This window comes from Pocillopora damicornis, chromosome 1 (genome assembly GCF_964200805.1).
Source record: "Pocillopora damicornis chromosome 1, jaPocDami1.2, whole genome shotgun sequence".
NCBI lineage: Eukaryota > Metazoa > Cnidaria > Anthozoa > Scleractinia > Pocilloporidae > Pocillopora > Pocillopora damicornis.
In genome coordinates, this window is record NC_142670.1 from 13,174,039 (window position 1) to 13,189,248 (window position 15,210).

Here is a 15,210-nt window from a genome sequence, read left to right on the forward strand (position 1 = left end):
AGTCTGCCACAGACGAGGCGGGAATTTATGCCAGGAAATCATGACTCTTCTTTCTTCAAAAAAAGCACTCTAACACGCAGCTTTAATGGAGTGTATTTATGTTTTGATTCTTGGACGCGAACTCTCTGCGCTTACGGCATGATTATTTCATATTCGGCGTTTTACTTATCGAGTTTTAACAAATTTTTCATCAAACATTATTATTACTATTAACAATAAGCTATAGATAATAACTGAATATAAGTTTCTAGAAATTTCGAGAATGCCTAGTCATGCTGACATGCATACCAAGGAACTTTCTGCAGCATTTTACTGGGTTTCGTAGTTATGATCTAACACTAAAAATATAGTTGTGTTGTAAGCTTCCAGAATTTTCTAGAATACTTTAAACATAAGGAGTCAGTCGTGTAGCAGTAGTACTAGTTGTTGTCGGGAGTGACTGACTTTTCAGAAAGCAATACCGAAAGAGAGCTACTGTAGAATATTGTTAATTTAAGGGAACTTTGGAGACAACTGTGAGATCGTGTCAATGGTGAGCTAAGATATAGTTTTTAGTGGGCTTCAGTAAGTTTATTTAAGGATAAGTGTTCTACTTTCCGTTAAGAGTCGCTCATTGATGAGAATATTACAAGTTGTTAAATGAAGTAGTCGGGTTTGTTAGAAAATAATATTCTTTCTGTCGGTTAAATTGTACCGTACTGATACTAATAGTACTAGCAGCTAACGCTGACATTCAAATTTGTTGCTTAATGAATAAGTAGATGAATACGTAAATGTTTGAATAAATAAACAACTAATTTAGAAAGAACATAAAAAAAACCCCTAGACTGGATCTTTTGTGGATCAGTTACATTTACCCATTTGTTTTCACATTCCTAAAATAAGGAGTATCGTTTTGAATCGAAAATACAACGATTAATTGGAATTAAATTGGGGCGATGTTAGGCGGAAACGGGCATAAACCAACAGATTATAAACTATTCGGTACAAATTATTAAAGAACGATTCAAGAACTTTTATGCAGCGTAAACAATTTAAAGGAAAAAGCTCAGCGACAGAAATGTGGAATATTTCCATGGGCCTGGTTTTCAAATATCACTACAGTGGAGACGTAACATTGAAGAGGAATTTCGACAAGCAAGAGTAGGAGTCGATAATGTAGATGTGCGTAACAGTTTGCAACAGTCTAGGTTACGTCATACCTATTTATAAACAAACGTAAATGACGAAGCGTACGATTAAGACGGAAGAAATAATAAAAAAAAAAGAATTATTCTGAAATATACAAGAATATTTCTCCTTACACCGCTCAAATCCGATAGGTCAAAATGCTTCAAGCTTCGATTGACTAAATAGATCGCAGCTAGGACTAGAGAATATTCGAGAATAAATAATCAATTATTCCATAAGCGTGGAGAGATACCAGAAGAGTAGAATGTCTCGCCCACAGAGCACATCACTATGACCCAAGAACGTCTCGCACAAAGAGCTTTTGACCCCACCGCTCCTTCTAAAATGTTGGAATTCGAACATTTGAAAACAAAAGTGATGGTTTGCATGATAATAATGCGTATTAATTAACATATGAGCGAGTTATTCCATCAAAGTTAAAGGAGTTCGAAGTAATTAGACCCAGCAACTGGAACGTGCAGCATGTCATAGGCGAGATGAATTAATAATAATCATTTCCATTATTTTATGCTTACGAACAAATGGCGTAATAGCTTTAGCTGCCAGTCGATAAAAAGAAGTTTGTTCGAGACAACTTTCATTTAGCAGAGTTCAAAAAGAAATAATTTAATCATTTAATCACATCAATTATTTTTGAGCTGCTTCCTTACAAAACTTCAACTACAAAAAGTGTTTTAATGCCGTGAGGTTTTCCGATTTTATTTAAAAAAACAATGCTCCGCATCTGGCGCAAGTTGCTTTTGTCTATTGGTCCGTCTTTGACAGAAAAATAAAAATCGAGACTGACGCCATGAATATGCGATCACAGATCATGATTTGCATTAAACTCAAACTCGTACCAAAGCGTTTTTATGCCGCAAACTCAAAACTCTCAAGCGGGGTGAATCAAATTTAAGTGCAACGATAGCTCCTGGGAGCAACCTTTGCATATCTTGGGCATGATGAAGTGGATGATAGACGGAGCTGAATCCGGCAAAATTTTCAAAACCCTTTTAATATGTTGTGTGCTGGGTAAGTACGACGCTAGTTATTCCTGTTTGTTCTGCTGTAGCTACGAAACCTTCGAAACTGACTTTCCAATTTGTGAAATAGTTATTTCCAATCTAAACTTAAGGAACTATAATAACGAAACATACCAAACTCTACAAATCTCATTTCTAAACTATTTGTTTATCAATAAAGCAAAACTTTGGGATCTTTGTATTATCATTATTATTAGTTTCTCGATATTAATCGCCTTCCGTGTAATGCCAAATGATTGAACTGTGGGATGAGCACAACTAGATCCGGCAAAGTGTGCAAATTTTTTTTAATAAGTTGTGCGCCAGGTAAGTACCACCTTAATTATATCTTGACTTTCCATTTGTGAAATTCAGCCAAAAGAATCAGAGAGGTGGCAGTTATTTGGCACTGTTTATTAAAACAAAACAAAACAAAACATACTCCGAAGATGTCCGCATGAAACTCTTAATTCTTAATTAGAGAAGGATCTCTTCTAAATTGGGTTCTGAAACCTTTTAGATTCCGTATATTGCAGAGTAATCAAAGATCAAATAGCACAGGCGAGACATTCATGCGGTAGTCCTATTATTTGCGTCATGGTTATCTGCACAACAGCTTTGGAAGCCATATTTAGGATAACAGGAACACACTAGCTTAGTTGCTATCGTTTTATGTCACTAAGACAAGATGTTAATAGGGGAATACGTCTCCTCTTCAGATAGGTGCTGAACGTTCGACGTGCTTAGACGAAAGATCGAACTTAATTATCAGGGTCCACCAAGAATGGTATTGGATTTTAACATTCGATCCGGGGTTTGAAAAAAAATGGTTGAATTGGTTTAATTTTCCTTTCTCGTCGATAGCTGATTTTCTGAATGAGCTGAGGGGTTAAAGTGACGCGCACTCACGGAAGATAATTAAAGTAACTCTTAAAATTAAACAGTTTTCATATTTTAACATTCGACAATGGAACTCCTTACAGCCACATGGAGATTCTTTTTTTTTTTTTTTTATTTAAGCTTTATTAAAAGAATTCTGTCTTTGGCTTTTAATAAAGTCCTCTTATTCATAATGTTTAATGGATCACCCCGAAATTATACGAGCATCACGGACGATGAAACTTTGCGGCTCATGTTCCTCATACCAGGGTCATGAACAAAGAATTCCAGCCTTAAGCTTTACTGAGAGCCTTCGGATAACGCGCTATTCAAATATCGCGGTACCCAAGCCGTTAGAGCTTTCAAATTATTGTTGAGTTATTAAAACTGCTGACTGCTCGTCAAGTTGGACGCCGTGGACAATTAAAACATATTTCTCTTTTAAATTATTTTTCTTTGTACCCGAAAGCAAACGTTATACTTATCTCATTGCTTTTACAAAAAAAAAATTCATTTAAAAAAATGGGTTACGTAGGTTCCACGGTCTGCTGATCCATAGTTTGGTAACACCCATGAATAAGCAAAAATCCTCACTAGATTTTGGAGGCCAATCCCACAAGATTCAAATTGTGCAGGAGTTTTATTTGAGCGATCGATAACTAATTAATTTGCTTAACGAAATATCGTCCCTTTCGAATTGTTGCAAGTTAGAGCGAAACATTTTTTTTTTATTGTTTTACAGTTTAGTTGCACTCCGAATGGCCCGTTTAAAGATTCTGTCCGAAAGACGTTCTCGAGGGTCCATCGTATCCTGAAAAATGCTTCCCTCGTGTAGCAAGTTTTGTTCAGCCGGTTGGTAAATTGCACAGATGCGACATTTTATTTAAATTTCTCCGTCTGCTCCCTAAGGAAGAAAATAAAAATCATGGGTCGATGTTAAAGGGCATGTAGCAAACAAATATAATGCATCAGCACCGTCTGGCTCGAAATCTAATAAACTTTTCCATTGTTTCAAATGTTATTACTGAGATAACAATCAGTTTATTTGCTCATTTCTCTTTTACAGTCATCCTTCATGTGTTGATGGATTTGCCAAGAACAGGTTGGGCAGTGCTAATTCCAATTTTAACATTTACGCCCCTGAATTTATGAACCGGGAAAAAAGATACTATCAGACTGATCATGCTAATAATTAGATATAGACTTGCTATTACAATTACGTCGGATTCTGATTTAAAACGTAAGTTGGAAATAGTCAACGAGTAACAGTGCTACTACCCTGATCTCCCCAATTTCCAAGTTTTAAAACCTAGCCTAATTCTAATTTTGCCTTAGTGAGGTAGAGGGTTTTAATGCCTATCGTTTGTTATTGAAATTAATTGTATAAAAAATTTAAGAATTTTTTCATGTTTAGCGTGCGTATATCGAGTTATGGATGCACTTGGGAAGTTTGCAGAGTACGAAAAATGCGTAAGAGTAGCTCGAGGCGCAGCCGAGAGCAACTCTAGCTTCTTAAGTGCTCTCCAAACTTCTCGGGTGCATCCATAACTCGATATATACACAGCAAAAAAAGCATGAGGAAATTCTTTCATAACAGAGCGACAACAAGGATATGCGCGAAGAAGCATTTTATTGTGATACAGTGCAAATTTCTCACAACGTACAAAAAAAGTAAACAAACGTCCCTGTTGGCTGGTTAAAAACACGCCACATTTTATACCTTGGTTTGAGCGGAAACATTTGATCCAGTTAACCGATAACTGTTCATGAGAAGCTCAAAATTTACGGAGAAAATGGAGAAAATCAAAGCCAAATGAACTCAAATGTCACGAAAAAATGTTTTAAAAGTCAAAGACCCGAAGTTATCAAGGGTTTTGATTGTTCGAAATAATGTTACGCTGCCGTGCAAAGTGCAAAAAACAACAATGAAAACGGAAATTTTACCTTTAAATGTTGTTAATGACCAATTGATGATTTTTTGTTCCCAGTGAATGTCTTTCGGCCAAAATTTGCTGCAGCTGGTCTTCCGACGAAATTGCGAAACGTGCAACTTGCGAGTTTTTTTCGGCTTTATTTTTGTTGCTTGTTGGATCAGGATCTAAAAGGTCAATGCCGATAGAAAAATTGGGAAATTCTTAACTGGTTTCATCTATATTTCAAAGAGAAGGAAAACTGCCCTGCAGCTTAACAGGACGGAAACTCTGGAGCCAGGTTAAAAAAAAAAGCTCACGTCATCTTATTTACGCACGGGCGTGCCGCGTAAATGAAGATTTTGTTCATAGCAGCTAAATAGGACTTCTATATATGGTATATGCTGTAATACTTTCTCGTCTCCATCATCAGCATTATTGTCATCATTAGTACACATTTATTCATTAGTATACCTTTGTTTTTTTGCTTGTAGGGTGCCAAGCAATTTGTTTCAAAAACTCCTCTTACATATTTTCGAAAACCGGAATAGTTTGGGACAACCACAAGTGTGTCTGCAATTATCAGAAAGGTTATTTAGTCTCCATCGAAACTGAAGAAGAATGGTAGTTTATCAATCATGAGATTCAAAAGCGTGGTACTTGGAATACTAGTGCGTGGCATATCGGTTTAGAGAACAAAAGCGGGGTTTGGACTTGGCTGAGTGGAAAGCAACTGAATATTTCGAAATGGCGAGATTCTGAGCCAGGTGATAACGACCAACGGGCGGAAATATTTAAGAATGGAGGCCTCTTTAATGGTATCTCTCGAGATGATGAAAAAAATGCCTACATTTGCGAGATGCCCGGAGGTAAGATCACATTCCAATCATAAGTATATTATGTGTTGATACATTGCAGTCTTGCACTTGTGTAATGAAATTTGCTCTTGCTTCTTAGAATTAAAATATTGTTCACAGAATATACTAAGCTTACCTAACTTGTACGTGTGAGCGATGAATGAACTTTTAAACGCGTGTTAGTTGTTGGACATAATGCCCATGAAAGTTTCCGGGACACATGTTTCCAAAAAAATGATCATTCTCATTTTTACATCGCCTGCCGCTGACAAGACAGCGATCGAAATTGTACATTTCGTAACTTTTGTCGAGTGCCCTACGATTGGGATAATTTAGCCAACGGAATTTTACGTTGCCACAAGTTACCAGGCATGTTCACTGAGGTCAGTGAGTATATGCATGTTGTTTTCAACATAAAAATCGAAGTATTTTTATTTTTTAGTGCGTGGGTGGGTAGTGGGGGTGTGCGTTTGTGTGTTTCTTGTACGAGTCAGAGATAAATATGTTATTCACTGGGTAAGACTGTGACCAAGGTCTTGAGCATCGGTACCTAAGACAGAGTGCACAGTTTTTCCCAATACGGACAGAACTAGGGTAGTGAATAACAGTTTGTTTTTCCTTAAACTCAAGGAAATGTTTTCAAAAAGAACCTGGTGATTTAGCCCTAGATCCTCCATGAACTGAACAATTTTTGACCGAGTAAATAGTATTTGAAACAGAATGAGTTACTAATGTAGATTTAAGAGAGGCCTCACCTAATTATTTTCAGTTGTGTAGTAAAAGAGATGAGTTAAAACGCATCCAAACAAACTTTGAAACATTTTTTACCAGTATCTGTCACATTCTGACACCTGTCAATAAGAGATTGCGTAAGAAAAAAAGTGCATGCTCGCTTTAAAACAACAACAACAATAACCACGGTGCTAGTTTGGCATATAAACCTAAGTGGAGAGTTATTGCAAATAAATTTAAATCTTTGTTTTGAATTTGAGGGAATTTACTCTTTTGTTTGGCACAATCGCATGTGTAACTGTGCTCTTTCTCCAAAAGGAGAATTTTAATGCAGCTTTTAGTGTTGAATTCCTTCGTTTTCTGTTGTGAAATTTACAGTACCAGTGTCCAACTTGAGCAGAGTTGGAAAGACTTACAGAAAGCGTATTTGAAGTACAGAAGATTTCGTTCACTGTTCTTCAAGGAACAAATTGTTTGAGAGAGTTCAGACATATAATGAATGAAATTTCCATTGATGATTTCAATTTTAAACAAATACTTCACGTTTTAACTTTCTGAGTTACTTCTAGTGACGGTTTAGTTTAATTACGAACGGTTTTTAGGCCGCACGTCAACCCATTTAATGACATATTTGTTACCAAAATTCATTTCAAAACCATTTTTTTTTTGCAGGCAAACAAAGCGATTTGAGAGAGAGAGAAAGAGAGGATTAATAATTTATTAATCGGCTTAATTTTCTTTGAAATGATTTGCGTAAAAATACTGCCCAGCCGGCAAAACGAAATAAATTTACGAAAATTGGCAACAAAGCTAGAGATATAGCTGGCGGCTCGCTCAAGCAGTACCGTACTCGTGGGCAGAGTTAAGAAAATACGGACCGCATCAATAATCAATAATATTGCAGGATTCGTTACCATGCCCTCTGAGAAAAACAAATGATAAATAGAGTTCTTTTGAGAAAGATTGTCGGAAAAAAAGCGTTTCAAAAGTGCAAATGATAACCCGAAATGTATTGTGGGTAGCTTTCAAGTCATGTCAAGGATTGACCTTAGGATTTCAGGGAAATCTAAGAAAATGTCTTTTTAAGGACGAGGCATCATGGGTTTGATGAACCTATTTTATGTGCAAGACTGACTTTAAATTCTAAACTGCTGAAAAACAAAAACAAGAACGAGCCAACCCTAATTAATTTATCTTTACTTTTTAAGTCCCTATTGATTATCGTTACCCAGATAATCTTTTGAGATTGTCCCGTGCACTTTAAATTTCTGCTCTTTTTCCGAAAAATTTTCCCGTAACAACTGAATACGGTTAACTGCGTATCTCCGGTTGCACATCTATGAGAACTTACACACATTTAATTTCACGTTTTTTTAAGTCTGTTCAGATGGGGGAGAAAGAATAGGGGGCGGGGTGGGGAGGGAGGTGTCAGCTCAACGAGGAATTAATTTATTACTCAAAATTACATGAACTCATAAATAATCTTATGTGAAGTGAAGTTAATTGATTCAGAATAGGTCAGAGATTGCGGAAACCCTAGTGAAAAAAAAGATGTATTCTATTAATTGACACTGATCAAACATAATCTTAAAAAAATAGGAATCAAATAGAGAGGAAGTTACGTTTCCTATCTCATTTAGTTTTCTCCTTTATTGTGAATGTGATTATTATCTTGTTATGTCATCATAATTATCAGGTTGTTTATCATCTTTATGATAATTATTATTTTTGTTGTCATCTTTATCATTTTGTAGAATGCCCAAATATAACTTTTAACAACTCTTGGTACATAATTTCGGTATATGGAAGGTCCTGGAACTGGAACAGAATCATCTGCCAAAGCCAAGGAGGGGACCTAATTTCCATCGAAACCGAAGAAGAATGGAATTTCATCAATAACGAGATTCAAAGGCGAAATACTAAAAGAGGCTATAACGACAGCTGGAGTATTGGTTTAAGAAAAAAGGCCGGGAATTGGACCTGGGTGAGTGGAAGACCGCTGACTTTTTGCAAATGGGGAAAATGGAAGCCAAGTGGTGAACACGATGCAGCTGTCATGTGCAAGCGGTCCATTAGTGGCGAACAGGGCGTGTTTGGTAGTGTTAATCGTACAGGTCGACGGAACGCTTATATTTGTGAGATTACCAATGGTAAGTTATTTGTGTTATTTTTATCAACGTAAAAAAGAGGCCTCACCAAAACATTCTTTGCTGACGCAAATACCAGTTGATATTTTTCGCACTCTATGTCCTCCAAACGAAAAGGCGTGAGCGTAGCTACTGTTAATCCGTTCATCGATTTGATCATAACCTGACAAAACGACAACTACGCTCGAGGGATTCTTTCCTGCTAACCAATACCCGAAGTATCAGGCCTTTCGCAAAGCCAGTTGGCACCACGGCAAGTAGATCCTTTCCAGAACCAGTGTTGAACTGATTACTTCATTCTGTTTCGATTTTAATGCGCGAGACATACTACATTCCAGAAGACACTTAAGTGCCTCCTCGAAAGCGGAATCGAAACTGACAACTTTCTCATTTACAAAATTTGCCATCTTTCGCATTTTCCTGCAAGAGCAAAATGTTCAAATGACACATTTGGCTTGTGATTCAAGCTTGTGGAGCTTAACCACACCAATCAGGAACTCCTGTCTTGGGCGAGCGGGGTTTTTCAAAATAACAATGTCATCGGACAGGCGTAATCTTCACTCCCCTACCCCCTCCCCCCCCGCTTATTATTGACCGTCGACCATCCATATCTTAAGCGCGAAGATCTAGAAAGCTCCCGCGTGTTTTCCAAGGTTCACTTACAAGCATTGGCAGTTACTGCTCTGATTTCTTTTCTTTAACTCTACTTTTTTTTTTAATCTGCCTGTGCCACCTAAGCACTACGGGGCTTTTGATATTTTCAACGATTTGAATTAAGTTTTTTTTCAATTGGAAAAGTTAGGGTTGCGCTTTTCCCAGATGCGACCCCTTCCTTGAATAGCAAAAATTGCGAGAGTGTTCCGGCTAAAAAAAAAAACATTGTTTTACAAAAACAAAGTAATAATGCTAGAAGTCTTTTTCCAGCGAGACGATCAAGGTTAAACCAAAAAATTCAAAAAGTAACAGACTCCTGAAAAGGGTCAGTAAATTCATTGGAGACAGTTTAAGATAAAGTAAGAAATGAAAACGTCATATTTAGCGGTTTAACAATAAATACATGCGGATATTTTGCGATTTGAGTGGCATTTTCTAAGCCCCGTAAGGGCGAGTTGAAATGACAAAAAGTGGGCAAAATGTGTACTCGTATTATATGTTAAACGAGGAATGTATTATTGCACTATTATTTTATTCACTAGTATTTTCGAGAAACATGCTACAGCCCTATCAGAGCATCGATCATACAAGACGTGTGCGAAAGACGGAATTAATGCAAACGAAACATTAAGAGTGTTGTGCATAACCAATAAAAAAAGAGTGGATTTAAGAGTTTTGATCGTTAATAACAGCCATTTTGTTACTCCGCTTTCTGTCCGTATTTTTGTCTTTAAAGTATAATACTAAGGCTTTTTTTCGTATGATGCGGTCTTGATTAACAATTTTCTTTAAACATTCATCAATATCTACGGAAACTCCGTCGCCTTCATCATCACTCGGAATAGTACTTGCAACCACGCCATCGCCGTCACCGTCGTCGTCCTAGTCGCCGTCCAAGTCACCATCGCCGTCGCCATCGCCACTTCGGCAGCTGGTATGTTTTCTAAATAGCCATTTACCATTTTTTATGCACGTCGCTTTTCAGGATGTTCTCTGTTTACAAATGTGGCAGACATTGATTTTTATTCCAGATAAAGGAGTATGTTTCAAAATTTGGCGGAATTAATATTACCAGAAGGAATTCCGTACAGGTATGTAGTTTACAACTTAAAAGTTTATAATTTAAAGGCTTTAAGCCACATGAGGTGAAAACGTTGAGGCCTAAAAACTAATTCATGCGCATGAAAGAGTACTTTAGCCAATAAATATCGTGGAAATCATTTGGGGCCTCCTGCTAGACTTTTTCCGCATTCTTAACATGAATTGTACATTTGAGACTAACTGGTTAATGACCTGGAAAAATTTTATGTAATTGTAGGAGGCAGTAGCTGTGTTTGAAGATTTCACTATAAAAATCAAGAACGTCACAAAAGACAAGGCCGGCACAGAAGAGGTTAAAACACTTAGAATGTCCATCTTGGAGGTGGCAGAGGCCGTCGAAAAATTTGCTCTTAATTATGGCAAGCGACACTTGAGTGGAAAGAGGTCTTTGGAAATGATCGTTTTCCCAAAAATAGGTGAGTTTGTGGCCTTCAATCCTGTTTAGTTTCGAAGTCTATTACTCTGTTACTTACTGACTTGCTGACTGACCCACTGAATTGTCTAATTTACTACAGCTAGATGATGTAAGAACTCATTTATAAGCCCCATTTTTTAGAAACGTTACTGTTGAATGTCATAGATACATCTGTTCTTTTAATTTGCTTGATACTTTGATTATTCGCGGTGTAAAAGGAAATTCAACGTATTCTTGAACAGTTAACAACGCGAAAGAATCGGAATCCTTCAAATTGTGAAATCCTTCTTCTGGCTCTGTTTATTGAAACTTTTCTTAGATGATAAATTTATGAGTAACACTTTACTATCTAAAATTGTCAAATCTTACAAATACTTTCCGGTTACATCACTTAATACACTGAGCTCAAAATTGGCCTATCGTCTGCGATGCACATAAATGCAAGATTCTTAACCGTACTCATAGAAACTCCCTAATTAACTCTATAGTTCTCCGACGAAATGGTTCGAGGAACCAATTGAGTTTTCACTATTTTAGTCCGTACAGTATTACTCACTTTTTCATCAGTTTTACCCTAAAAAACCTTGTAAAATGGTTGAAATCGTCGAATAGTCGTTGAAGGGCAAATAAGGCACAAACAATACAGGTCCATCTAATAAGATTATGAAATATTTGTGTATACCGCAAAACGCACGTTTGTGTAGATGTGTTATTGTAAATTTCACCGTAATTGCTTTCATTTGTCTTTTTTTTTCCCCGACAGTTTTCGTCATTCAAAAAGCCTATCCCAAGAATGCAAGTGGCTTCCACTTTGAGGAACAACAATGGCGAGCGAGAATCGATATCCCTTCTTCAAATTTTGAGGAAAATGGTTCGTAACAACTATTGTGGTAACTTCACAACTTTTAGTATTACCTTGGTTTCTTCAATAGAAATTTCTGTATTGAAACAAAGCCTCATATGAAGGCGCTTTCTTAGTTTACATAGTCTATCTTCTTTAATCATTCGCCTGCTAAAAATTCACATACCTCAGAGCCTGATAAAACTTTCAATTTTGTGTCTTTTATGTTGTTGTTTGATAACTTTTTTGTTGATTCTTGGGGGTTCTAAAGGATCAATGGTGGTTGCGTGTGTGTACAAGGATCTGCATGACCTACTCCTGACAGATCAAGTCATAAGGAGTGAAACAGACCACCAAAGGTGCCGTTATTTTCGTCTTACTCCATGTCGTTTACCCCCAAAAACACATAACACGGAAACACATAAGATCTAAGTTTAACTAAACTGAACTGAGAAACTTTCCAAAAACCCTAATTAAGGTTGGAAGCTTCCCTGCTTATCTCTGACCATTTCACCTTCATGAAAAATTGGCTTGAATCTACCAAAAGTATGTAATATTGCTTCCTCGATTCTAGTCCATTTTCAAATAAAATTTCTTCATAGGTATATCAACTCCAGGATAATGGCCGTAACTATGGACCCCAAGCCAGAGAAATTAGAAGAAAATGTCATCCTAAAGTTCAAAAACCTAAAGGTAACGTGAAAATTAGTTGCTGTGTGTTGTTTTGATTTATTCTGACACGATAAAACGCATTTTCAGGTCTTGACAGCAGAGAAGCGCTGTATGTTTTGGAGTGGCCTCAGCAAAAGGTAAAAATACTACAATATATTATTGTATAGTATTTATTCCTTCTAAAATTAAATCAGTTATGGAGGAGAATGAATGAACTTTCGCGCAGATTAACACTTTCCTAGAAAGCAGCATGTTGTTTTTTTTAGAGAGAGGAAGTCTGATTGAAATGTCCTCGCAACTAAGAAAATCTTAGCGCAAAATTGTCAAACATCACCTCTTCCCCAAACAATGAATAATTTTGTGCCCTTTGTTAACTTTACATTTTTTTTATGTCTGACAGCTTTTCAGAGGAAGGATGCCATGTAGTTACATCAAAAAGCAACTCAGAAGAAACAGTTTGCAGTTGCAATCATTTGACGCATTTTGCCGTGTTAATGGACTACGCTGGTAGCACAAAGGTAATAAAGTTAGTTTTGTCTTACTCAATAGTTTTATGGGCTCAATGAACTAACTAAATGTTGTCCTTCAATTTTTCTTTTTTTAACACAGCTAACCGAGGAGGACGAAACAATTCTGAAAATTATCACCTACGTGGGACTGAGCCTTTCCATCGTCGGGATACTTTTAACATTAATACTCTATTCTTGCCTCACGTAAGTAATGTACCTGAATAATAATGAGGTAGATTTTTAACTCCCCTCAACAAGGCTGGTGAGAAAAGAGATCTCAATGCAAGTCTCCATGCAAACAAGAACATGCATGTCGGATAATTCACAAATTCAAGCTTCATTTCATGCCCCATCACGAACGCTTGAACAACTCATGGTTTCACGGTTTATAAATTGTTTAGGGTTTAGAGATTTTCTTCGTAATATTTCCTTTTTTGTCCTTTCTGGAGTTATTTACTGACTTTTTTTCTTTCCTTTGCTGTCAAGATTTAGATAATCTTTTGGCCATATTTTTCTGTGTCTTTTAATTAAATTTTTTGTTTTGCTGTTCTTGCTGTCTTCAATGAGTTGTTGTTGTTGCTTTTGTCTCATTCATCCTTTTTTTTTACTTTTATTTCACTAGAGATGTTCGTCAACCTCTCTCCCAAATTCGGCTGAGTGTTTCTATGTCCCTTGGAGTTGGAGAGATCATCTTCCTCGCCGGAATAAGCGCCACAGAACACAAAGTCAGTGGCCTCTCCTTCTATCCATAGAAAGAATTTACTCTTTGCACCGTAGATATCTCGTCGAAAGGAGCACGTTAAGAATTATACGAAAACTCTTTCTTTCCACAGGCTGCCTGTGTTTCAGTTGCAGCTCTGGTGCAGTATTTCTTGATGGTCGCTTTCTGTTGGATGCTGATCGAGGCAATTTATCTCTACTTCTTCGTTGTGAAAGTTTACAACATTAATACCAAGATGTACATGTATCACGTCACCTCATGGGGTAAGTTGATTATTTTACAACATGCACTGGTAACTGTAACCATGCATTTGGATCGCCAAATCTGGTGTTGTGATTCAGCGAAGTGTTTCGATTTCCTTCTTTTCTTTGTGGGTAGGTCTTCCGATGATCATGGTGGCCATTTCACTTGGCATCGCTGCTGGGAAAGAAGGGTTACAAAGCTATACGAGTGATAAATAGTGAGGAAAAAAAATAACGGTGTCTTCTTGCTTTTCTCCTTTTAATTAATTTCATTGCATTCTTCTTTTGTATGTTTGTATATGGTTTAGAATCGGTATCATTTCATTTGCTGAAAATTTGTGTTTCTTTCTTGTCTTTTACTTCTTTGAGTATAGTTGCTGGCTTTCCTCGACTAACAACCTAATCTGGATATTTGTCACCTTTGTGGCTTTCATTGAAACTGTGAGTTTATGATTAGTGTTGGTGATTGGGACTGATATACCTGCACTAATTACTGCCAAAGATTTTTTTCTTTTCTCTTAAATATGGAATTAAGTATTTACCATGCGTCCCCACACAATATTTCACTATTTACTGACAAACTTTGGACGTAGCCGCTGTGTTCGGGGATGCTGGTCACTTTTAACCTGGTGATGGCCTTCAATAACGAGGAAAACCTGTTGAGACAATGTCTTCACAGGCATCAGATAGCTTAATATGCTCTCCAACTTTTACTACCTAGTGTGGAAAGAAAAAACTTATCCCACTTCCTTGTTAATGCTTGTCATAGTTTCACATTGATATATCAAGATATGATTCTAGCGCAAAAATAACTCATAAAGCAATATTGCAAAAGGGGAAAGGAGCAGAAAGAGGTGGAGATATTGAATTTATATTATTTAACATTATTTAACTTTTTCAGCGTAGTTCATTTAGTGTGAACACTTTTGTTCGCGATTTCTTTAGCTCCTTGGTAAAGGATCTAAGCTCATAATCTAGGTCCCCCGATTGGAAGTTCTATTCCCTGTAGAAGACTCTGTACCCAACCCTTGTTACCAGACTGGTGACGTTTTTTGCGAGAAAGGACCCGCTCTTACCTTGGCGATTCAACTACCATTTCCTAAGACCTAATTTATTTATATTGTATTCTTCAGCTCAATATGTTGATACTCGTACGAGTCATAAAGGAGATGACCAATTTGGTGCAGCCAACAGCGGAAGACAACCATTTTCAGCAAATACGGTAAGATTCCCAACGTAAAACTAAAACAAACTAGTAGAAGAGATTGCTTTTGAGGCATATTCGCCCAACTTCCCCATTCTTTAACACAATATCTAACGATGAAAATGAATTGTCAA

General features: G+C 36.9%; 3 protein-coding genes across 6 annotated transcripts in view; 2 read left to right on the top strand and 1 right to left on the bottom strand.

Annotated features, from left to right (window-relative positions):
* LOC149052105 (replication factor C subunit 1-like) overlaps positions 1-15,210 on the bottom strand; it is a 255,440-nt gene that overhangs the window by 14,954 nt on the left and 225,276 nt on the right. The gene's annotated exons all lie outside the window — the stretch shown is intronic.
* LOC149052107 (CD209 antigen-like protein A) overlaps positions 1,679-15,210 on the top strand; it is a 53,841-nt gene continuing 40,309 nt past the window's right edge. The window contains exons 1-10 of one of the 4 annotated variants that reach the window (XM_089185029.1): positions 1,679-2,202; positions 4,138-4,173; positions 5,476-5,850; positions 8,325-8,720; positions 10,217-10,305; positions 10,403-10,462; positions 10,690-10,888; positions 11,651-11,758; positions 12,000-12,087; positions 12,331-12,537. In XM_089185029.1, the coding sequence (XP_089041155.1) occupies positions 5,841-5,850; positions 8,325-8,720; positions 10,217-10,257 (447 nt within the window). In that variant the 5' untranslated portion in view covers positions 1,679-2,202; positions 4,138-4,173; positions 5,476-5,840 and the 3' untranslated portion in view covers positions 10,258-10,305; positions 10,403-10,462; positions 10,690-10,888; ... (1 more) ...; positions 12,000-12,087; positions 12,331-12,537. The other 3 variants (XM_089185077.1, XM_089185120.1, XM_089185171.1) reach the window with 3 other exon arrangements.
* LOC149052108 (adhesion G protein-coupled receptor L4-like) overlaps positions 12,560-15,210 on the top strand; it is a 98,260-nt gene continuing 95,609 nt past the window's right edge. Inside the window, exons 1-7 of the mRNA XM_089180606.1 lie at positions 12,560-12,918; positions 13,010-13,113; positions 13,532-13,634; positions 13,743-13,893; positions 14,009-14,090; positions 14,247-14,313; positions 15,006-15,094. Coding sequence (XP_089036732.1) covers positions 12,790-12,918; positions 13,010-13,113; positions 13,532-13,634; positions 13,743-13,893; positions 14,009-14,090; positions 14,247-14,313; positions 15,006-15,094 — 725 coding nt within the window. The 5' untranslated portion in view covers positions 12,560-12,789. The remainder of the gene's footprint in view (positions 12,919-13,009; positions 13,114-13,531; positions 13,635-13,742; positions 13,894-14,008; positions 14,091-14,246; positions 14,314-15,005; positions 15,095-15,210) is intronic.